The 24401-nt window shown below is 39.0% G+C and overlaps 1 protein-coding gene across 2 annotated transcripts in view; it reads left to right on the plus strand.

Annotated features, from left to right (window-relative positions):
* The window catches only part of LOC109933200 (myosin regulatory light polypeptide 9), a 35403-nt gene extending 12465 nt beyond the window's left edge, over positions 1-22938 (plus strand). For both annotated transcript variants that reach the window (XM_020532262.2, XM_020532195.2), the window contains exons 2-4: positions 11655-11855; positions 15055-15216; positions 22321-22938. In XM_020532262.2, the coding sequence (XP_020387851.1) occupies positions 11672-11855; positions 15055-15216; positions 22321-22493 (519 nt within the window). In that variant the 5' untranslated portion in view covers positions 11655-11671 and the 3' untranslated portion in view covers positions 22494-22938. The remainder of the gene's footprint in view (positions 1-11654; positions 11856-15054; positions 15217-22320) is intronic.
* Positions 22939-24401: the final 1463 nt, after the last annotated feature.

Here is a 24401-nt window from a genome sequence, read left to right on the forward strand (position 1 = left end):
ATTGGAATAGTCCATTCTAAAGTTATGTAAATGAATGGGCACGGGTTTCTACAATGGGTGAGCTGACACAAATATGGCATTAGTAAGGTACTTAATGTTTTGTTTAAAAAGGCTCCAAAGTACATATCCTATAATTATCCATTTGATATTTGATGCTTCTAGCTATTGTTCGATATTGTAATGTGAAATGTGTTGGAACAGGATGAAAATAGTTTACTTAAGTGTGGTGGAAAGCTCCAGGAGCAACACTTACGTATGTATTTATAACAGACAACAAATTAACCACTTTCAATCAGACCTGTAGCAACTATAATAGCTTTTACAAACTCACCCTTGGTAAGATACAATTATTTTGGACTTTAAAAATTCAGGATTTTATCTTGTTTATTAGCTGGTCTCAGACATCTAGATCAATATAAGCATGAATGGGCTGTGGTGTATGAATGAATCTGTTCAATAAACTACACAGCTAAAATGTTAAAAATCCATGGAAAGAAAATAATAGAGATAATTTTTTTTCATAGTATCAAAAGGTAAAAATGGAGAGCTATTGATTATATAGTTGCTTTAAATTATTTCTCATTCATCATGACATTTGCGTTCCTTTTCACTCAAGGTTCAATAAATGCAAGAACAGAATTGTACATTCTGGTTGCAGATGTTTTAATGATTAATACTTGGTCTCCTTGAGTTTATCCAATGAACAACTCTGTTCTGCAGACCACGAAAGTCCCATATTTGTTCATCTCACCCATGATCTCAGGATGAGTGCTGGTATTGAATTCAAGAGGAGAACAAAGTTTAGGATTCACTCTCCTGATCAATGGCCTCTGACTAATGTTAGATGTATCATTGTGTACAGTTAAGTCAAGACAACCTTAGCTTTGGCAGTACTGCTTTCAGTTGTCAAACAGTTTGCCAGTATTATCCATGTTTACAGATGAAACATGATGATTTGGGTAAGGAAGTGCATGAAATGCTTATGGAAATATGTCCAGAAAAGAATCAATGACTTTGGAAGAGGTAGTCATGGGGAAAAATTGCCAACAGATAAAAATGAATAATACCTGGACCAAAGTAGTTCATAAGCTAAGCATTTCATTGAGGTCTGAAAGTTTGTATTTATAATCTCATTATCCAGTGATGTAACATTTATACGTAGTTAAAGATGAAAGTAGGGAAATTTCAGTTTGTATATATTCCAATGTTGATAAAAGTGACGAAGAACATGATTAATGTAACCCAATCCATATCAGTGATTTGAGTATTTTCCTAAATAATGCTATAATTATTGAATGTAAAACTTTTTACTATCAAGACAGCTATGTTTTTCATGTTAATAGTTATGAGACCAGTATTCCTCTAAGACAATAGTAGTGGCCAAGGACAGTAATGGCGCATGAGCTTGGATTAGATGGAAGGTACCAGTTTAAGACAGGAAACTGTGCTTTTTTCCACTATGAACTGATTTTTCTAGTTTTGAAGATTTGAATTTATTCATGGAGGTATTCTATTATTTAGAACAATTGTCTCAACTGGAAAGGTTCACAATTGCAGTTTTTAAGGCAACCAGTAAACAGAGTTTTGAACAAGTAAGTTACATTTGAAGAACCTGTTTTAGGGAATGCTTCTCAATGAATCCTTAATGAACTCTTGCCCACAATGTAGGATTATCACACATAGGTTTAACTCCATTTGGGCACTGCTCCAGTAAACATCAATCTCTTAAGAACTTAGAAAACAAGTAAAGCACCATAAAATATCACAAATAACTTTCAATGTTATTTAATACTCACAGAATACCTCCTACAACTTCCATTCAGGGCTTTTACTACCAATTGACATTACTTATTACACAGCTGTTTATGAATTAAGGCATAACTCAATGGGAATTCCAAAATGCAACACTTTTCATTCTACTCCAAATGATCAGATTTGGAGACAATTATTCAAAGATTTATAGGGAATCCAACCAATCTGTAATCTGGGGAACAAAAATAAATGCATACTTTGATGGTGATTCTAAAAAACAAACGTAGATTTTTCCTTTGCATTCTCTTTAGTTTTAGGTTATCTGCACATTAAACCAGAATCAATGTATGACAAATATTAATTTAGTAAAATGGGGCATTTTGTGGAAATATATTTTTGCTCAAGTTTTCAAATCAAGAATAAGCACATAAATAAAGTTGATACTTTTGTGCTACTAAGAATCAGCAGAAGATAACAATTTGTCTTAGTGTGACTGTGTTAGTATTAGTTCTGCAACAAAGTTAGAGCTAGCTAAACTTCATAATATTGCCCCTCTTTCTTTGGATCTTTTGATGTGTTTTTTTTTGCCCCAACTGTTTTGTGCCTAAAGGACTTATCAAAAAGATGCTACTTCCCTCAGTACTGCACTGCACTAGTGGGCTAGATTGTAGGCCTCTTGAGTTTCAAAACCAAAACCTGCTGGCAAGAGTAACCACCTAAGAAACAGCTGATGCCACTTTTCACTGTACTTCCTTTATACTTCTAGTACTAATCCTGATAATATTAACTTTTATCATTTTACTGATATTGGGTAGAATCTTTCATTTCTGACCTTGCGAATATTTTCATAATTTCCTTTTTGTGTAAAATCCCTCTTTAGTTTTAAATGGTGATGAAAGCATTGTAAATACTCAGCAAGTCAGGATCTATGAAAACATGGTTAATGTAAGTGGCAAAAAATGCATTACTAATGTACTACTATGTGACTTCAGTTACTGCTCCTTTACAAATCCCAAACACACATATATTCATGAATATGATTTACAAAAACCATTCAACACAGATCTTATGGATGGAAAAATAAAGATCAGAAGACAATTCAGTCGATAGAAGCTCGGATCAGAAGAGTGGGTTCAGTTGAATATCACTGTTCCTTTGATTTTCCTTTTTAAGTGATGGCTACATACAAAGCGACGGTCCATCTTCAGTTCAAGAGGTGATTGGGTAGACGTTGGTTTTTTTTCTTGAATTAGAATACTTTCTTTAAAGACTTTAGGTTTTTCTTTTGCTCTGTTTTCTGTTTGCTGAATTCTGGATTTTTCCTGACTGCATTGCAGTCTCAGGTCTGTAATAAATTGTAACAGGACCAATCAAAAAACTATAGTTGGGCAGGTTTACATTAACTAAAAGACTCCTGTTGCCACTGTGTCTCAAAGTTTCCACCTCATTGCTTCTAAAATATAGGGCTCAATCTTACCAGAAACTGGCTGTGTACTTTCATTGAGTTTCATGGAAGGTTTCTTTCCACAAAGCCAATCTTTGCTATCTTCCCAAACTCACCTCATCAGCGAGGTACCATGCCTCCTTAACTCTCTGGTCATCTGATGCTAGCCTGATTCTCCAACTCATCATAAGTGGAAGTACTCACCACTGCTGGGAACGCTGGCAACAGTATTATATTTAAAACTCTGTTGCACCCAATCAAATGCTGGCAATCTGGGGCTACACTACACAATTTGAGTTTCTTGCTCTGGAAATGACAAACAAAGGGAAATTAGTGCCTCACTTTGAGGACCAGGATCTGGATGTCCTCGTAGATGGGGTGGTGCAGAAGACTGACAAGAGAGGCCACTGCTCTAGACAGTGTCATCCTGAAACCGGTTCAATGCAGTACCAGCTGGCCAGTGAAACACTCAGCAATGCTATAAAAAATCAATGACCTTCTGTGCTCTATCAGGGTGAGTGCTGCCATCTTCTCTCTGCTATCTCACACTTAGCTTATCTGAATGTGATGCCAAGGGTCATGCTCTATTACTCTCATTATTGCATCCAGCATTTTCCCTCACTCCCACTTTCCCACCCAAACCCACCACATAAACAATACTGCATGGCTTCTGCACTGCCTACTCAGTCAATCAGGACACCCAATCACCTTTCCCTCACCTGTACCAGCATGTACAGCTCTATCAGCCAATTTCGTCCCACTCACTCCCAGGAGAAAACAGGCCTTAGTGGAGCAGAAAGAGCCAGGATGGCTGGTGGGATGCCTGACATTTAGACCCTCAATCTATAGGAGAGGATCTTGACCCTTGCCAGTTAGGACCGGCATTGGTCCTGTGAAGACACAGAAAATCCATGCCTTGGCAACCAAAGGATTGCCAATTACTGTCCCATTGCACATACTGTCAATGTATTCTTAACATGCCTGAACGACTTCTTTTTGTTTACGATGTATCCTCTCATTTGTCTCATGCAGATAGGAGCAGCATTGTCCATAGTGTCCACAATCAAAAGGGCAGCCCCTCCTCTAGCTCTGAGGCAGAAAGTATGGATGCCTCAGAGGATGCACCAGTAAGGCTGCTGCCTGCACCCCAACCAGCCCAGAACCTGACACCTTGATGGTTGTGTTAGCTAAGTTAGAGTCAAGAGCATCTGCTGGTAAACACATCACTGCATCTCTAAAACTAGTCAAGAGAGATCCACCACAGGTCGCTAACACTCAAAAGGACTGCTGGAGACCAGGTATCTACTCAACTCCAGGCAGGAGATAACCCCATGGTGTTGACTAACAAACACAAGCAGACATGGGGCAGCAGTTGGCTTATCGGGGCACTGGGCAATCAAACACAAAGCTATAGGACTGTGGCAATGCCATTGGGACCTTGCCTCAGATATTCAAGGCTACATCCATGGATAGGTTGACAGCTGCCATGGAGAGTGAAGTCCAGCACACTCAGTGTCTGCTGGACATGCGCACGCTCCAGTGCTCCATTGATCTAGCCATTTGTGCTCAGCACCAAGGGCAAGTTGATGGGGGAACAAAGTACTTTGGCTTCAGTCCTGGTGCTACTTTCTCACAAGGAGACAGGACGGTGCCAGGAGACACCCAGCTGGAGGAGGAATCACATACAGGCCTCCCTAGAAGTCTGTTTTCAGGACAGTCCAGAGGTGGCCAGGCCTTCCACCACTACCCTCCACCCTGTGGGAGTTGAAGCCAAGGAGGACATATTTAGCACGACTGACTCCTCCATCCACAAACAGCACCAAAGTCACCCAAATAAATCTTCAAGACAAATGGGCTCCACTCTAGGGCAAACCCCTTCCACCCCAGCTGCAGAACCCAGGATTCCACCGAGATGTAGTCCGAGATAAAGAAAGAAGAAAAGCTTCTGAGACCACATAGGTGACGTGGGTGACACATCACTGTAAATACATGATTGGACTTCTAAATATATGCTTACATCATCAGCTGAGTTAGCAATTACTTCCTATCCCTAATTGCTCAGAGGGCAATTACAAGTCAACCACATTTTTTCTGGGTCTGAAGTCACACGTAAGCCAGACCAGATAAGGATGGCAGATGTCCTTCCTTAAAGGACATTAGCGAACCAGATGCATTTTGATGACAATCAACAACGGTTACACAATTGTTATTAAGCTCGCTTTTAATTCCAAATGTTTTTAATTGAATTCAAATGTCACCCACTGCCATGGTGGGAGTCAAATCCATGTCGTCAGAATATTAGCCTGGTTTTCTGGATTACAATCCAGTGACATTACCACAACACCACCACCTCCCTGTTTGTGCTGTTTATAATAAATATAAGTATCACAAATACTTAATCACAAATAGTGCAAGAAATCCTGGACTGTAAATATCTTAATGTTAGCCACTTTTCACAAGCAGAGGAAGAATCTCTTTTTCAGGGAATAAAAACCTTGGATTCTGAAAATGCGGTTAGGTACCATAAGTCTCCATTATCCCTTCTTAATAATATGTTGCACTGTGGAACAGACAACGTGTCTTCCATATTGTTTTACCCTTCTAGAAAGGCATTAAATCATGACACAGTGTGTTCTCGATTAAACTGTCTGATCTTTAATTCTGTTGATGACAGTAATAGTGCGTGTTGGACAGGGAGTAAACGTGGCAGCCAGTGTGATGCTTAATTTGTGTTATTGTTCAATATGAATTCTATTCCTTTACGTCAATATATACTATTAATCTGAATGAAATTTTCCTGGAACTTCAATTGTGCTACTCCCACTTTAGGGCTGTTGAAAGGCTGTTAAGGGACTTGTATTTTTGGACACAGTCCTTGTCCCATCCTGGCTGAATTGTGCTGTGCATTGTTTTGGATTGGACTGGTCAGTTTAATGTTTAAATAAGACTCCTAGGCTAGATCCAGAAGTGTTAAAGAAAATTAATCTAGCACCTGATTAGTTGGTAATAAAGAGCACTAACAGTCAGCAAGGATTCTGTAGAAGTACCAATTTAAGGTACTTCATCCAGGCAAGTTGCTACTTTGTCTTCTGGGGTTACTGGTTATATTTTAGATCTCTTTTTTTAAGGGACGCAGCAGGGAGATATCAGTGCGGTCCATTCTGACATCTGGGAACAACATTGTACTGGTGCGGTGTTTATTCCGCAGAAGATCTTGTATTGTCTCAGGAACTTGAGGGGCAGCAAAGATAACAGGAACAAGATAGGCTGGGAGAAGAGGGAAAAGAAGGAGGTGCAGTGTACTGTGTAGGGGTTATTTCCACAATTGATCTTTGGGGGAAACACAGCAGGCAACTCCACAAAGGGGTGATATATAAGGCATCTTCATTTCATCAAGAAGACAGTTGTGGACCTGTGTCAACTGCAGCAGCCATGAGAGAAGCAACAACCTAAGGCACAGACAGCACTGTGTCTGACCAAGAGCAAATCTATTTAATCTAGGTGGAACATATACATTGCACGCCCCATCGAAAATGCCACATCTAGATTGCTGACTTCCTCAGGGTCGAAGTTGCAGTTGACTGCACGCATATTGCTGTGGGTGATCCCCATCACAAGTCGGAAAGCTCATATATTAGAAAACAATACCACTCTTTCAAGGTGTAGGTTGTTTGCAATTACCACTAATGCACCTTGCAAAACTATGTAGGAGCTCTGATGAAAACTTATCAGGACTCAACAATAGTTTGCTCTCCCTCCACGGAAGCTGTCCGACCCACTGTGATCTCCAGCATTTGTTGTTTTCCTTGCAAAACTATGCCTGGTTTCATAAGATATCTATGATTTATCCATCCCATCCAGGTCTGAATTGTAACCTTGAGAAAAAATAAGCTTGGGTCAGTAGAATATTTTCTCTTTTAAGCATATGATTGAGTGCTTCACAGAATTGTGATATGAATGCAACAAAGACTACCCAAAACTTGCACTTGCAGGAGGGAAAAGAAACAGTATGACGGGAATTTACTGATCATGGCTGGAGACAACCTGTCATGGCTATTTTTGGGACCGTCATCAGGATTAAGTCCCTATTACATATCCCACTGGCTGCCATCAGGATTTCTGACTCCTGGAGGAAATCTCACACTGCAACCTCTAAAGTGGGGTGGATGCCCTGCCTTAGCAGCTCTCCGATACTGACAATGCCCCCAAGGAGCAGTGGCCACTCTCGGTATTGCCGGAGAGCCATGAATGAAGATCATTGCCAGAGCCTCAAATGAACTCCAAGAAGAAAGGCCATCTTCGGCTCTTCTCGCCTTTGATGTTACTAACGGGAATCGGAAAGGTGACAGCATCTTCGTTACACAGTCTGTTCATCCCCTCCCACAGGAACATTAAAACCTGCCCTATAATCACATCCAGAAACGTGCAACATAAAAAAATTGGTTTGATACTCTTATCACCATGTGATCACTTGTGACTGACAGAATGAAATAGGTTTGATGGGATGAATGGCCTCTTCCCATCCTGTAACCATTTTATGACATCATAACTAAGTCTCAATGAGGAGTAAGGAAATCCAAGGGTTACGGGGAAAATGGAAGCAAGAAGAGTTGCGGATTATTAGATCAGCCATGCTCTCATTAAATGGCAGAGCAGACTCAACGAGCTAAGTGACCTACTTCTGTTCCTACGCCTTATGGTCTTAATGGTCCAATTTGGCAGAAGGACAAGGGTAATATAGCATGTGGTTTGGATACTTGTTGCATTGAATATTATGATCACAGCAAATCACCATTCGAAATACAATATGACATTTTACAGGATCGGTTATTTGTAAAATTCTAATAGTTCTTAGTGAATTCTGCTGCCACTGTACTCTTATCATGACCTGCACAGAATGTGCACAAAATAGCTGATTTTTTTTGGCCTGTTTTCTCCCCTAAAGGCCTTGGCGCCTTGTTTTAAATGTGGCTTCAAGTGCACTTTGAAAGCTTACTCAGTTTGTTGTTCTTGTGAGATCAAACAATGAGAGTCAGCAGGTGATTCAACTACACTGTGAATTGTAGCCCTAGATCTGATTTTGTATTTACGTGATTTCCACACAGGTACACTTGCAGCAGAGATTAGTGGAAAGTGATCTGGAGCAGGAACTGTGCTCGATTTTGATTTGATTTATTTTTTCCTCCTGCCGAGCCAAGTGGCTTTGAGGCTAACTGAAGCATTCTTTTGTTATCCACATAGAGATCAGCTAACTAAGTGCAGCCCAGGAATTAAATCTGGGTGGTATGTCTGAATACCATATATGGTTCATTTACCACTCCAAGCCACCAGGAGAACATCAATGTCTGTTTATACCCAGTTTAGAAAAATTTATTGGAACACACTGGTCATAAATTAATAGTTTCTGTTGCAAAGCTGAACCACAATTTAATTTAGTAAGTATTTCATTATTAACAGGATTTTTGAAGTCCAACTTGTTCAGTTTGGGGGCTTCAAAATGCACACTAAGTGAGTTGATCTTTTTATTTCAGATTTTTAACTCGTAATGGACAGTTTCAATCATGAATAATGAAGATAAATCAAGTGAACAACAGCTTCTTTCTGACTTTCTTTCTGGCTTTCAGTCTTGGCCTAGAGATAGCTGATTAATGCTTGATTCTTTTTGACATGAAGTAAGCCACTCTTTCAAAGTCTCTTCTAATGGGAGACAGCTGTAGAATTGAAGTGAAACTAATGCTGTAATAAATAATCCTGGCAATTTCATTTGAAACAAATTACTGTTAATGAAAAGTGCAATTGTATATGATTAAAAATTGACCTCATACCCAGTCAGGCTCCAGAGCTGTTACCTAACTTGACATTCAAAATGAATGTTCTGCTTTTACATTTTGAATGGCTTAAAGGGGAAAAGAAAAACAAATATATATATTTTTTCAATTAATTAAATATGGAAGTCTAACAACAACAGAATAGGCTTAGGAAGCACCTACAACCAACCTTAGTACTGAAAGCTGGACTTTTTAGTTTTCCCATTGCTTTAGCCTACATTGATCAGACAGACCCTGTTCAATCCTAAATTTGTATTATAGTGATGGTGGGGCAACCACACCATCCCATTTCTGGAGTGAAATATAAAGGGCCAAAGTGTCCTATTACGATTGTCTACTGTTCAAACTGCACATGTGGAGGACAGGATGAAGCACATTTGGGTAGGTATCTCAACTGATAATTAGCCAGTCCACCAGACTATGTGGGAGTGAGGAGTAGATGAGAACTTTCAGAAAGAAAAAAACAAAACAAAAAAAAAGGGCAAAATGTCTGAACAGAATTGCTTCTTCTATTTCCACCCCTGGACTGTTGGGTGAAAAATGTTGAAAAGTGATCTATAACTTTATAGATGACCACAAAGTGAAATGTGTTCCCTCTGTAACTACTCTTAAAGATTTGACTATGGCAGGGAGGCTTCACTCAACTGCTCTCCACTGATGCAGTGCCAAGAACTATTATCCTGATAACCCGGAAACTCTGCAGAACCCTCCCTTCCCTCAGACAGAGATGCAGCAGCCAGCTGTATCCCCTACTGCCTCAGCTAACACTGTAAAGCCTCAAGATCAAATCTTGACCTAGGTCAGGATGTGTCAGTCACAGACTTTAGCTCAGGGCCATCCAGGAAACATGAACGCACAACTGAGTGTTTCTCCATGAATGTCAAAGTGAACAAGAAGCTGATTGGAGCTGAATAACTCACCTACGATGTGGAACTTTTGACACCGTCAGTTATTTTAATACTATATGAATTCTGGTGCTGAAATGGATAGTGGCTATAATTCGACAAATTTGAATAGAATGTTCCAACAATGTGTTACATCTCACAGGGGTGGTATGCTGGGAATCAAGCCCCACTATTCCTGGAATTATTTTAAAATTTAAAGATTTTAAATAAAACACAAATTTCCCATTGTCTTTTAAACCCAGGTTGACAGAAAGTATGGGCAAGTTTCTGTAGGTAACAAGAATTAATACTTTTTTAAAATAAATACATTCTAACTACAGGGAAATAATTATGAACCATCAACACATTATCTTGTGAAACTCTAACCCCACTCCTTATAAACTCCCCCTACATACACATACATATAGACATAGACAGGGAAAAAACATGTTTATTTTAGGCAGAGGGGTAAAACTGAGAAGGTAATTCAATGGTCTCTGTCCCCAGCTGAAATTATCACTGAATCACACTAATTTGCACTGAAATTATTCTTTTGGCTTGTCAGAACCAGCTGCTGCTTGATCACCCTTCTCCAGGTACTCTCACTTGCTTACAGGAGGCTCAGGATGACTGGTTCACATTTGTAAAGTCTCTAACCTTTTAATTGAAAGACACAGGCTACAGCAACAGCTAGTGGGAGATAATCTGACATTCCCTGGGCTTGAAGTGTTTTTTGCTGCAGAGAGGGGGACCGCTCCTTCCCCTCAGAAATTTGATGGCGTCTCCCCAAATATTCACACCCACAACTGCTCAGCTATCTCGGAACCAGTCTTACAGTTGTTAGCAGGCAGAAGGCTTCTGTCATCGTTACTTGGTCACCAATTCATTGACCAGTGATTTGTTGCTGGCCAAATCCATTTGTACAGCCCCTCAGCTCCAGTTCGGCTGTACTGACTTTCTCCGCTGTGTAAACAGCACTTACAATGAGTAACCAGTAACTTGCTTTCCAAAATTGCAGCAATTCTTCAATAATCCTGGGCTTTTAAATCAGTCTTTTTCCCATTTCAGTCCACAGTCAAAAATCCAGAAAACTAAAAAGTTACAGTATTTACAAATGTAACAATTAATTATCATGAGTTAACGTGTACTTCTCCAGATTGCAATTTTTTAAACTATGTATTAAAATATCAGAAAGTAAATTAATCTTTTAATCAAAATCACAAATCTGGATCCAGTAAAGATGACAAAATTGTTTTTAACAAGAAATATGTTCCAGCTTTAAGTATTTTGATGTAAAATCAGCTTTCTCAACTCAATTAGCATCCCACCGAGTTTCAAAAAGATTTGATTTTAAAAGTGAACATCTTTCTGATAACTCAAAGAGTTTAATAATGAATCAAAAATGAAACAGGTTAATTATTTTCAGCAAAACCTTTAGTTTCTGGGAGAAACAAAAAGTGTTTTTAATTGTATTGTGTAATCTTATGATTTTAATATGGTGAGGTTCGCTAATTAAGAGATTAATCCTAGTAATTACCTTCCAGAGAATGCTACTGAATGAGTGTATAGTGTGTTTAACTCCTTTATGGATTCAGTGATTTAACAGCATTCATACATTAATTCTCTTCTACCCATCAAACTGATCCAGATTTACTAAAACGTGATGCTGATATGCCTTGTAGCCTGGCTATTACTTCAGATGTTTTCCTTAAAATGAAGCTTTTACCTTCTGCCCTCTTTATTTAGGTCACTAAGACATCAACATGTCCAGCAAAAGAGCAAAGGCAAAGACCGCAAAGAAGCGCCCTCAGCGTGCGACTTCCAATGTGTTTGCAATGTTTGATCAGTCTCAGATCCAAGAGTTCAAAGAGGCTTTCAACATGATAGACCAAAACCGTGATGGCTTCATTGACAAGGAAGATCTGCATGATATGTTGGCTTCTCTCGGTAAAGAAATGAATTGTCTCCTAAAATTCACAGCACTTCCATGAGAATTATGGTCTACATTTTGGTAATCAATTTATGAAATAGGAAGTAACAGCAGGCCATTCAGCCCCTTGAGCCTGCTCTGACATTCTATGAGATCATGGCAAATCTGATCTCATTCTGATCCACTCTGATAACCTCCCATTCCATTGCCTAGCAACAGACAATCCACCTCTGCCATAAAACCATTTAGTGATCCCACTTTCACTGCCTTCTGTCACAGAGCGTTCCAAAATCACTCAAACCTGTGAGAGAAACAATTCTCATCCCTATCCTAAAAGAGTGACACTTAGTTTTAAAAGAATACCCCCAGCTCAGGACTCATACATCCTTTTCAAGTCCACTCTATCAAGATGATTCGGAATCTTACAGACTTCAATCAAGCAACCCCTCACTCATCTGAACTCCAGTGAAAACATGCCCAGCCTGTCCAACCTTTCCTTATAAAGACAACCCACTCATTCCAGGTATCAATTGAATAAATCTCCTTTTGAATTGCCTCGAAGAAATTTATATCCTTCCTTAAATTAGAACAGAACTGCACATAGTATTTGAAATGTGGTCTCACCAACACCCTGCATATTTGAAGCGTAGCATCCTTATGTTTATGTTGAATTCCTTTTGTAATGAAGGATAGCATCCTATTTGCTTTCTTGATTGTGTGCTGTACCTGCATGCTAACTATTTGTGACTCGTGCACTGATTTTTCTTTTGTTTGATTCATTTAAAGGATGTGTGCTTTGTTGGCTGAACCAGCATTTATTGACCATCTCTAATTGCCTTTGAGAAGGTGGTGCCGAGCAGCCTTCTTGAACTACTGCAGTCTATTTGGTTCAGGTCCATTCATAATGCTATAAGGGTGTAAGTTCTAGGATTTTGACTTATTGACATTGAAAGAATAGTGAAATATTTCCAAGTCAGAATAGTAAGTGGCTTGGAGAGAAATTTGCAGGTGTTGGTGTTTCCATCGATCTGCAGCTCTTAGGCCACCAAAATGTTAGCGGTCATGGATTTGGAAGGAGCTGTGTAACCAGCCTTGGCGTATTTCAGCCGTGCATCTTGTACATTGTACACATTGCTGCTACTGTTCTTGATTGGGAGGGCATGAATGTTTGTGGGTGTGTGCCCATCAACCAGGCTGCTTTATTCTGGATGGTATTGAGATTCTTTTGTTGTTAGAGCTGCATTCATCCAGGCAAGTGGGGAATATTGTATCACATTAATGACTTGTGTCTTCTCACTCAGCCTATCTATATCGGTCAGTGAATTCCTTATGTCATGTGCATAACATGTTTTCTTATCTATCTTTATCATCTGTGATTTTAGTTACCATGCTTTCACTCCTCTCATCCAATCACTGATGTAAGTTGTGAAAGGTTGAGATGCAGCAGTACTCCACTCAGCACCAATCAGACAATGGCCTTTTATGTAGATATTTTAGAATTAACCTGCTCAGAGATTTTAGTACACACTTCTGGAGTAGGTGGGACTTGAGACTCCTGGCTCAGATGTAGGGACACTAGCAGTATACTCTCAGTTGTCTGCCAGATAGCCAATTTTCAATACATGCTAGTATGTTACTACTAAAACATGTACACCTACTTTGTACAATAATCATTGCTGCAGCACCTTGTCAAATGCCTTCTTAAAATCCAAGTACAGTATATCTACCAGCACCCCCCCCCCCGCTTTATCCACATCATATATTAAACAATCAAATCTATTAACTTGATTAAACATCATTTCCTATTCATAAAATTGTACTGACCCTTACCAATCATGTTCAGTTTTCCTAAGTGCCCAGCTAATACGCTTGAATCATCTTTTCAAACCGAAACTTTAAACATCTTTATGTTCCCAACTCTGAATTAAGAGTGTGAAATATAACTAGTAAAAATTCAGACAATTCGATTTACTCCATGTGATATCAAGAAATGGTTGGAGGCACTGGATACCGACAACATTCGGGCAGTTACACAAAATACTCCAGAATTTGTTGCTCCCTAGCCAAGTTGTTCCAGTACGTTTACAACACTGGCATCTACCCAACAATGTGTAAAATTGCCCAGGTATGTCCTGTACACAAAAAGCAGGACAAATCTAACCCAGCCAATTATCGCCCCATCAGTCAGAAATTCAGAAATGCCTCTTAGACAGCATCATCCAAACCTATGAACATTACCACCTAGAAGGACTAGGGCTGCAGATAAATGGAAACACTACCACCTATAAGTTTCCCTCCAAGCAAATCACCATGCTGACTTAGAAATATATCGCCGTTCCTTCAGTGTCCCTGGGTTAAAATTCTGGAACTCCTTCCCTAATAGCATTATGGGTCTAACTACACCAAATGGCTGTGACAGTTCAAGAAGGCAGCTCACGAGCCCCTTTTCAAAGGCAACTTGGGATGGTCAATAAATGCTGGCCCAGCCAGCAACACCTACATCACGGAAGTAAATATGAAAATATATGTTTGTGCTGTTTGTATAGCAAATATTTACAGTTCAGTGATATAAAACTGGTTAATTGTCAAATGCACGTGTTAACTATGGGGTCATTCACAACCATTCTGGGAAATCCAGTAACATACAATCACAAGATACAAATACTTCTCAAATGTTAATTTTTGAAGAAGATGTTTATTTTAAAAACAGCCTATTTTGTTACATTAAGATGCATATTTTCCACGTGCTGCAAAACCTCTTCAGAATAACTCAGTCGCTCCATAGTTTTTTATTTATTTATTCATTCACGGGATGAGGAGGTTGCTGGCTAGGCCAGCATTTATTGCCTATCCCTAATTTCCCAGAGGGCAGTAAAGAGTCAACCACATTGCTGTGGGTTGGCAATCACATATAGGCCAGACCAGGGAAGGACAGCAGTTTCCTTCCGTAAAGGACATTAGTGAATCAGATTGGCTTTTCCCAGCAATTGGCAATGGATTCATGGTCATCATTAGATTCTTAATTCCAGATGTTTATTGAATTCAAATTTTACCATCTGCTGTGGTATAACCCAGAACATTTCCTGGGTCAGTAGATTAACAGTCCAGTGATAATAGCACAAGGCCATTGCCTCCCCACTTAGCTACTCTCAGCTACATGACTTTGTATGAAATAATACAGGTAGTTCACTTTCAAATTTGAACACCTCTGCACAGGAAAGAACCCTACTGATGAGTACCTAGAAGGAATGATGAATGAAGCTCCTGGTCCCATTAACTTCACCATGTTCCTGACTATGTTTGGTGAGAAACTAAATGGCACAGATCCAGAAGATGTCATTCGAAATGCTTTCGCTTGCTTTGATGAAGAAGGGACAGGTAAACAGCTTTTTAATAAGATGCAGTAATCTCTGGAGTCTCTCCTAGAAGCATAAAGAGAAAGAAGCTGCCAGCAGTTCAACAGCTTTGGATCAGTAAGCATCACTGGGCTGACAGCAGATTGCATATAATTTGATTACATGTTCAGTTTGTTTTTTTTTTAAGTCAGTTCAGCTGTATAACATCTTACTCATCCTATAGTATGACATGTGCTACATTTTCCACTTCTCATGCTTAGCTGATGGCAGAAGAAATTGCTTGGGTCCGACAGAACCACACAACCATAATAACCAGGAGGCCCAGGAACAACTGTCATAATTTTAAAAGCTGCTTGGTTATTCTTCCCAATTTAAGAATACTCTTATTAATTCTAACCCTGAGTTCTACTACCTCACGTGGATAAAATGTGTGGATCTAATTGAAAGGATATGTATGATATATGATATAAACGCTGCAAAGATTCTACTGGAAACCACATGCTTGATGTTAAACACCATAGGACAAGACAGGATTGAAGGTACGGTTGAAGATTTAAATTTCGGACGTGCCTGTCCAATATGTCATTTTTTCATGGTTATTGGACCTTCCTATTGTCCTGCATGAAAAGGCAGAGCACTTGAATTGGCATACTTAAACTGTGCTGCACCAATACATTTGAAAGTCCAATTTACAATTCACTACAGCTGCATGGGTTTCTTACAAGTTGGGAAGCCCAACAGTAATAAGGAAGTGGATCCATTCACAAGTTTAGTGCATTGTCCAGCACTCCTTGAGGGGCTTGGAGGAGTAACAGCCCTGTTTTCCAACCTCTTCCCACCACAACCTCATGTGTCAACCTCCTTCCTCCAATATGCATTTTGACCTATATGTCAAGCCAATTGAAAAGCATGCTCCTTTTCCGATTACCAATGATTGTTCCTAACAGTAAGTCAATTTACTGGCCACGTGTTAATTTAGCTGCCTGCCAGATGAAACAGAAGGAGAAATGATAATGGAACCCAGCCATTAAGTTCAGCCTTTAGATATCTTGGACAATTTCAGCTTCCCCATTTGTACAGGAACCAATATAGTTCCTGCTTGAGGGCTCTTGTGGTGCAGTCGTAATGTCCCTACTTCTGAGCCAAGAGGCCTAGGTTCAAGTCCAGCCTGATCCAGACCTGTGTAATAACAAATAAAAATGAACAGAACTGTGGATGCTGTGAATCAGAAGCAGAAGCAGAAACAGAAATTGCTGGAAAAGCTCAGCAGTTTTAGCACATCTGTGAAGAGAGATCAGAGTTAACGTTTTGGGTCCGGTGATCCTTTCTCAGGGTGTGTGTGTGTGTGTGTGTGTTTGTATTTGTGTGTGTGAGTGAGAGAGAGAGAGAGTGAGTGTGAGATAGAGAGAGTGGGTGTGAGATAACTTCTCTGAACAGGCTGATTTAAAAATGTCTATAATTCCTGTTTGAGGTGGTTTTGAAAGAATACTTTACTAGACAAAGGATTGCATTTACTTTGCCCTTGAACTGGCAATCAAGTTACTTGCTTCTAAAGGTGTGCAATGGAGACTTGATTCCCTGAGAACCCATTGCAATTTTAATTCAATTTTACTGTAGAATAATTTAATTTGATATCTTTTGTGATCTAGTTACATATGTAAAGCTTGTGAACCATGGTCCTGAATTCACAAATTACAGACGCTTAACTGAACAGTTCACAAACCTTGAAATTATTAATATACTATTTCTTACTCTGCTACTAAAACCTTTCATCAGAATGAAAAATCTAGGAATTGGAATCCCTGGACTCTGGGAGACACAAGGAGAATTGAACAAATACCTCAGATTACCAATTTGAGTCAAGTTTCCATTTTTCTCTGTATTTAACCTATTACAAGATAAATTATTTATCAACATCACATTTTCCAGTCATAGTGATATTTTATATTGGGTAGTATATATCATCTTGTGAAAGTTTTTTATTGTAATACTTGCATAGGTTTCTTTGGAGATGTTAATATGTTTGCATATCCTCTGTGCAAAAATAATTTAGAATAATTCATTGAGTACACATGGTTAAAACAATTCTACTTTGTGAAAACATTGCTATTGTCCAAATCATTCTAAACTTTTCAATTCAAAAATTGTGATGGCTTGGATATTATAAAATTGCAGCGGTGTGTCGATAGCTTTTGCTTCCCAACTATTGACCCTAAATATTAAAACACAGTAATGTACCTGTAATCTGCCTGTAAAGTCACTATAGTCTGATCATACCATAGCTCTCCTCTCTCATGAGAGAGAAATGCAACGGGTGGTGGTTTAACCTGTGGGTCACTGTACCACAGCTGATGGGAGAGGTTCAGAAGGAGAGTCTTTCATGGTAACCTTAGCCAGTGCAGAAATTGAATCCATGCTGTTGATATCACTCTCTATACTGTGCAAACTGACTGTCCAGCCAACTGAGCTAACCAAACCCCATGCAGCCTTTTGTTTGCTGTGCAATTAAGTATGCATCACCCAGTTCTGCTGTTGCTTTGTATTGTTGGTAAAAAGATCATGCTGTGAATGACATCCAGATGGAAGAATAAACAGCAGATCAGTGTATTCATGCAGTTCAAAACTATGGTCACATCATCAAAGTTGCAAGGACTGGAGTATTAATACACCTAAGAAAAACAAGCTGCTCATCTCATATAAGAAAGGAATTTTAATATAAAAGTTGTTTTCATGCAAGACTAAGTAAAGAACTTGCATTTATATCATGCCTATCACAACCGTAGATCATCCCAAAGTGCTTTACAGCTTAAATAGATACTTTTATCGTTGCAATGCTAACAAGGAACTTTGCTTGCAGCATGTTGTGACTAAATTTTACATCGTATATAGACAAAAGTAGTAGCCACAATAGGGCATAAATATTTCTATTTATTATTTTAAAAAGAAAATCCTTGCCACATAATTTGTTAATTTGATTGCTATCCCTATGGTTCAGTGATTTTATGGAGTCAACAGTTGAGTCTTAAAGTATTATATAGGCTAGAGTCTCTAGTCGTATAGGTCTGTGGTTTGACCTCAATTTTATGCTGATCTAGCAGAGGTCAGGTCATTGAGTAAACTCCATTCAGGCTCCAGATCCCAAATTAAGAAAATAAATAAATTGCCTGACAATGTTATTATCTGGTATCATTTGGTTAAATGGGACCATGGACTGATAAGAGTAGGTAGTGATAAGAGGATTGGGCCATCTAACATAATAACCTTCACAGCTGATAAGCCTGCAGTGTTGACACTATAAATGATCAGACAAGAATTAGGGTCATCTGAACAAGGTACCTGCAAAACTGTACAGAAGCAGGAGAAGATTAAAAACAAGGAAATTGGCCGTCAGAAGGGGGAATAAAATCTTGTTGTGATTACATTTTGGATGGTTTTATAGATTTTTCCCTCTCTCTCTGGTAATTATGTGCAAATAAAGCAAGTCATCTATGATCCAGATGCAGCACCTTTGCAAAATCTAATTTTACTTGATTGTGTGGCCTGAACCATAAGGCCATAAGATGTAGGAATAGAAGTAGGTCACTCAGGCCAACATGTCTGCTCTACCACTCCAATGAGATCACAGCTAATCTGATAATCCTCACCTTCCGTTTTCCTGTCTTGTCCTCATAACCCTTGATTCCCTTACTCATTAAAGATTTGTAGTTTCCAATATACTTAATTACGCAGCCTCTACAGCCTTTTGCAGTGAAAACTTCTACAATTTGACTACCGTTAGAAGGGGGGAAAAAAACCTCTTCCTCACCTTAAATGGGCAATTCCTTACCCTGAGACTATGCCTTTTTGTAAATCCAAATATATGAAGGGTCTAGGCCCGAAACGTCAGCCTCTCTGCTCCTATGATGCTGCTTGGCCTGCTGTGTTCATCCAGCCCTGCACCTTGTTGTCTCATATTATATCTAGGCTTCACACAAGGGTGAATAATCGCTCCAAATCCACCTTGTCAAGCTGCCTAAGAATCTCGTGTTTCAATAAGGTCACCTCTCATTCTTCTAAACTCCAATGAATTCAGGCCCAACCAACTCAACCTCTTTTCATAACCAGAATCAATGTAATGATCCTTCTCTAGACTTATTCCAATACCAGTAAATCTTTCCTTGGATAAGGGGACTGCAACTGTTTACAGCATTCTGGCTGTGATCTGACTAGTGCCTTACATAATTTTAGCAAGATCTCCCTAATTTTATACCCTGTTCCCTTTGATATAAAGGCCAACATTTCATTCACTGCTGTGAGTGACCTTTATATAGGTTTATAAAATCATGAGGGGCATGGATAGGATGAATATCCAAGGTCTTTTTCCAAGGGTGAGGAAGTCCAAAACTAGAGGGCATAGTTTTAATGTAAGAGGGCACAGGTTTAAGATGGGAGGGGCAAGATTTAAAAAGGACCCGAAGGGTAACTTTTTCATGCAGAGGGTGGTGCGTGTATGGAACAAGCTACTAGAGGAAGCGGTGGAGGTCAGAACAATTACAACATTTAAAAGGCATCTGCATGGGTATATGAATAGAAAGTGTTTAGAGGGATATGGGTCACATGCTGGCAAATGGGACTAGATCAGATTGGGATGTATAATCGGCATGGACAAGTTGGGCCAAGGGGTCTGTTTCCAAGCTATATGACTCTATGACTCTATCACCCGCTGAAGTTGGATGCCTTTTTTTTTGTGATTCATGCACAAGGACCTCAAATCCCTCTCTGCTGCAGCTTTCTCCATTTAAAAAAATTCAGTTCTTCTATTCTTTATGCCAAAGAGAATAACCTAATGTTTTCTCACATTAGATTGCATCTGCTAAGTTTTTGCACTTAACCTGTCTATGTCTATCTATAGACTTTTTGTGTCATCCCCACTACATACCTTCCCACCTATTTTTTTTTGTCATCTGCAAACTTGGCTATAGTGCATTCCCTTTCCTTATCCAAGTTATGAAAATATATTGTAAATAATTGTGGACCCAGTACCAAATCCTGTGGAACTCCACCAATTACAGGTTTCTATCCTGAAAATGCTCCCTTTATCCCAATTGTTGGTCTTCTATTAGTTAGCCATTCCTCAATCCATGAGAATGTACCACCCCCAAAGTCATGACCTCTTATCTTACTAAGTAGCCTTTTGTGTAGTAACTTATTGAACATCTTTTGAAAAACCAAATATATTACATCTACTGATCCCCGTTACCTGTTCATGGATGATTTCCCCTTCACAAAGCCATGTTGACTCTGCTTGATTATATTATGTATTTCTAAATACTCCGCCTTTACATTCTTTCTAACAGACTCTAAACATCTTCGCAATGACAAATGTTAAGCTAACTGTTGAACTGTTCTTTTTTTTGTCTTTCTCCCTGTTTGAATACGGGTGTTAAATTGGCAGTTTTTCAATCCTCTCAGACTTTCCACAATCTAAGGATTCTTGAAGATACTATCAGTATCTCTATAATCAGCCTTTAGCCCCATTTACTTCTCTAGTAGATAACAAGGTGTAGAGCTGGATGAACACAGCAGGCCAGGCAGCATCAGAGGAGCAGGAAAGCTGATGTTTCAGGTCTGGACCCTTCTTCAGAAATGGGGGAGGGGAAGGGGACTCTGAAATAAATAGAGAGAGGGGGAGACGATGATGGAAGGTGGATAGAGGAGCAGATAGGTGGAGATAAGATGGACAGGTCAAGGAGACGGGGATGGAGCCAGTAAAGGTGACTGTAGGTAGGGAGTCTAGTAGGTTTTCTCTAATGATAGTTATTGTTTATTTACTCCCTCCCCTCATTTAACTCCTTGATTATTTCAAATTTTTTGATACTATTAGTGTCTTCTACAGTGAAGTCTGATGTGAAGTATTTATTCAACACCTCTGTCATTTCCTGGTTCCCCATTATTATTTCCCTAAGGGGCCCATGTTCACTTCAATCTCTCTCTCTAGCTTTTCATATATTTAAAGAAGCTTTTGCTTTCAGTTTGTATATTATTTGCTAGTTTGCCCTCAGTTTGTTTTCTCCCTCTATTCATTTTTTGGTCATCTTTTGACAGCTTTTAAAACTTTCTCAATCCTCTGTTTTAACATTAATCTTTGCCACATTATTTTTTTTCTCTTTCAGATTGTTAGTCTCCTTAAATTCCTTAGTTAACCATAATCAGTTTATTTGGTCATCTTTCTTATCTGTCCTTCTTTCCTGGGTCATATCTTTGCTGTGAGTCATTAACTATTTTCTTATATCTGCCATTGTTCCTCAACTCCTTTCCCAGTCCTCTCCTGCTAACTTTGCCTTAATTCCAATACAATTACCCTTTTTTTTAAGTTTAGCACAGATTTTCCAACCGAAGTTTCACATTTATCAAACTTAGGATAAATTATGTCTGTGTTGCGTCAAACAAAGTGCATTGCTACTCAACACTCTCTTAACTCGGAGGCATTTTTTTTTGTTTTTGATTGAATGTGGGTGTCGTTGGCAAGGTCAACATTCTTTGCCCATGCCTAAAAACTCTTGAAAGTTGAGGTTTACTAGGCTGCTTCAGAGAGCAGTTAAGATCAACCATACTGTCCGGAGTTACGTGTTGACCAGGTCAGGTATGAAAGGCAGATTTTCTTTCTTATGGGACATTTGTGAGCCTGATAGGTTTTTACAACAATCACTAACACTTTCATAAAAACTGAAAGAACTGCAGATGCTGTAAATCAGGAACAAAAACAAAGTTGCTGGAAAAGCTCAGCAGGCCTGGCAGCATTTGTGAAGAAAAAAATCAGAGTTAACATTTTGGGTCCGGTGACCCTTCCTCAGAACTACTGTTTCATAGTTTCATGTCTACATTATTGAGATTAACTTTTAATTCCAGATTCTATTAACCGAATTTAAATTCCACTACACTGTGGTGAAATTTGAACCTGTGTCCTCAGCTCACTAAACTGGATCTTTGGCATATTACTCCAGTTATATTACCAATAATCCCAAATTAGTTCAGGTTTTGCAAACTGAAGTAAGCAAGTTTTTTTCTAAAATTAAATAGAATATGATACCCAATGGTTGAACAAATAATAAAACTATAATCTGTAAACAATTTTGATTTCCTGTAGGCTTCATTCATGAAGACCACCTGCGTGAGCTGCTGACCACAATGGGAGACAGGTTCACAGATGAGGAAGTTGATGAACTTTTCCGAGAAGCACCAATTGACAAGAAAAGCAATTTCAACTATGTGGAATTCACCCGCATTCTGAAGCACGGTGCCAAGGATAAGGACGATTAAATTTACATATTGTAGCTGCTTTTAATCTCACCATATTTCATTTATAGCACACACCATGCACCACAAAGCAATCCATTTACATTAAGTAGCAACTTTGTTTTCTAAATGTTTTGTATGAACTTTTAAGACGGTGTAGGCTGATATCACATTGTATGAATGTTAGAAAATGTGGCGATCTAATAGGATGAAAACAATTTAAAATATGTAAGTATCCTGTTGACCTTACATATAAATTGTTTTGATAACTGATTACTCATCATGAAGAATAATAATGGAAATTCCTGAAAAGCAATAGAGTGAAAAGAGTTCTGACCAAATATTTTACAACGAAAAGCAGTAACATGATTCTAACAGTATCTATGACAAGATTCGGTACTTAAGTTTTATATGGAACTTTGTACTTTTCCTGAGTATTATGTGTCGTAATAAAGGCTCCATTACTCTTGTGGTGGCTCCATGTTCTGTATTTATGCACTTTTACAATGGATTGATTCAGAGTGCACTCCTTATCTTTTTGTTAGGGTGTTACCCACACATAATATTTACCAAGGCCTTGGGTTATTGGTGTCTTCCTCTGTACTCTGAACCGTTACTCACAATCAGCAATCCAATTTGAAGGAATTATCTAAAAAAAGTGATTCAACATTTTTATTTTAATATTTAACCATAAATTTTGCCACAGCCTCTGAAAGTGCACATATGTTAAGATATCAGGGCCTTCATAGAATATAGCTGGTTTGACTAAGTATTCTATTTCTTTAGATGAAAGAAATAGAATTGATTATGAAATGTTTCATTTGATACCTAAGAATAACTCAAATTTCTAAGAACAATTTGCAATTAAACACAGAATGGTCTATAATGCATGTCATGGTTTGGTGCAACGACTCTTGCCCTCCACTCTCACACTAGCTGGATGCAGAAACAAAGTCCTGCATCTACGTATATCCTGAAATAGCAAGACACTCATCACCTCCAATGTTAGCAAGAATCATATCAGACTTGAAACATTACCTCTGTTACTTTCTCCACTGATCTGCCAAACCTGCTTAATCTCTCCAACATTTTCTGCATTTCCATCAGAAAGTATTCCTAGGGCAAGTTGAAAGGAGAGAATTTTGGGAAGGTCTTATCATCAGGAAGAAAGGGAATGCTGAGATAGGAAGACTTCAGTTTTACTTGTACAAACAAAAAGAGGCATCCTGCTCCTCTTGGCACCACAAGACAAGTTAAAAAATGAGAAGGAACATTCTAGTGCCAATCCATCTTTCCAGGAATTCCACAATGATTTCCATACTTATATGACAAATTAAAAATAGCATTTGGGCCCAGATAATGTCTCCAGGGCCTAATTTATACAGAACATAGAACAATACAGCACAGTACAGGCCTTTCGGCCCACGATGTTGTGCTGACCTATTATCCTACTCTAAGATCAAACTACCCTGAATATCCCACATTTTACAATCATGCATGTGCCTATCCAAGAGTCGCTTCAATGTCCCTAATGTATCTGACTCCCCTACCACCACCAGCAGCACATTCCACACACCCACCACTCTCTGTGTAAAGAACCTACCTCTGACATCTCCCCTATACCTTCCTCCAATCATCTTAAAATTATGTCCCCTCGTAATAGTCATTTCCGCCCTGGGAAAAAGTCTCTGGCTATCCACTCTATCTATGCCTCTCATCATCTTGTACACTTCTATCAAGTCACCTCTCATCCTTCTTCCCTCCAATGAGAAAAGCCCTAGCTACCTCAACCTTTCCTCATAAGACCTGCCCCCCCAATCCAGGCAGCATCTGGTAAATCTCCTCTGCACCCTCTCTAAAGCTTCCACATCTTTCCTGTAATGCGGCGACCAGAACTGAACACAATATTCCAAGTGTGGTCTAACCAGGATT

The sequence above is a fragment of the Rhincodon typus genome, chromosome 19, assembly GCF_021869965.1.
Source record: "Rhincodon typus isolate 14 chromosome 19, sRhiTyp1.1, whole genome shotgun sequence".
NCBI classification, from domain to species: domain Eukaryota; kingdom Metazoa; phylum Chordata; class Chondrichthyes; order Orectolobiformes; family Rhincodontidae; genus Rhincodon; species Rhincodon typus.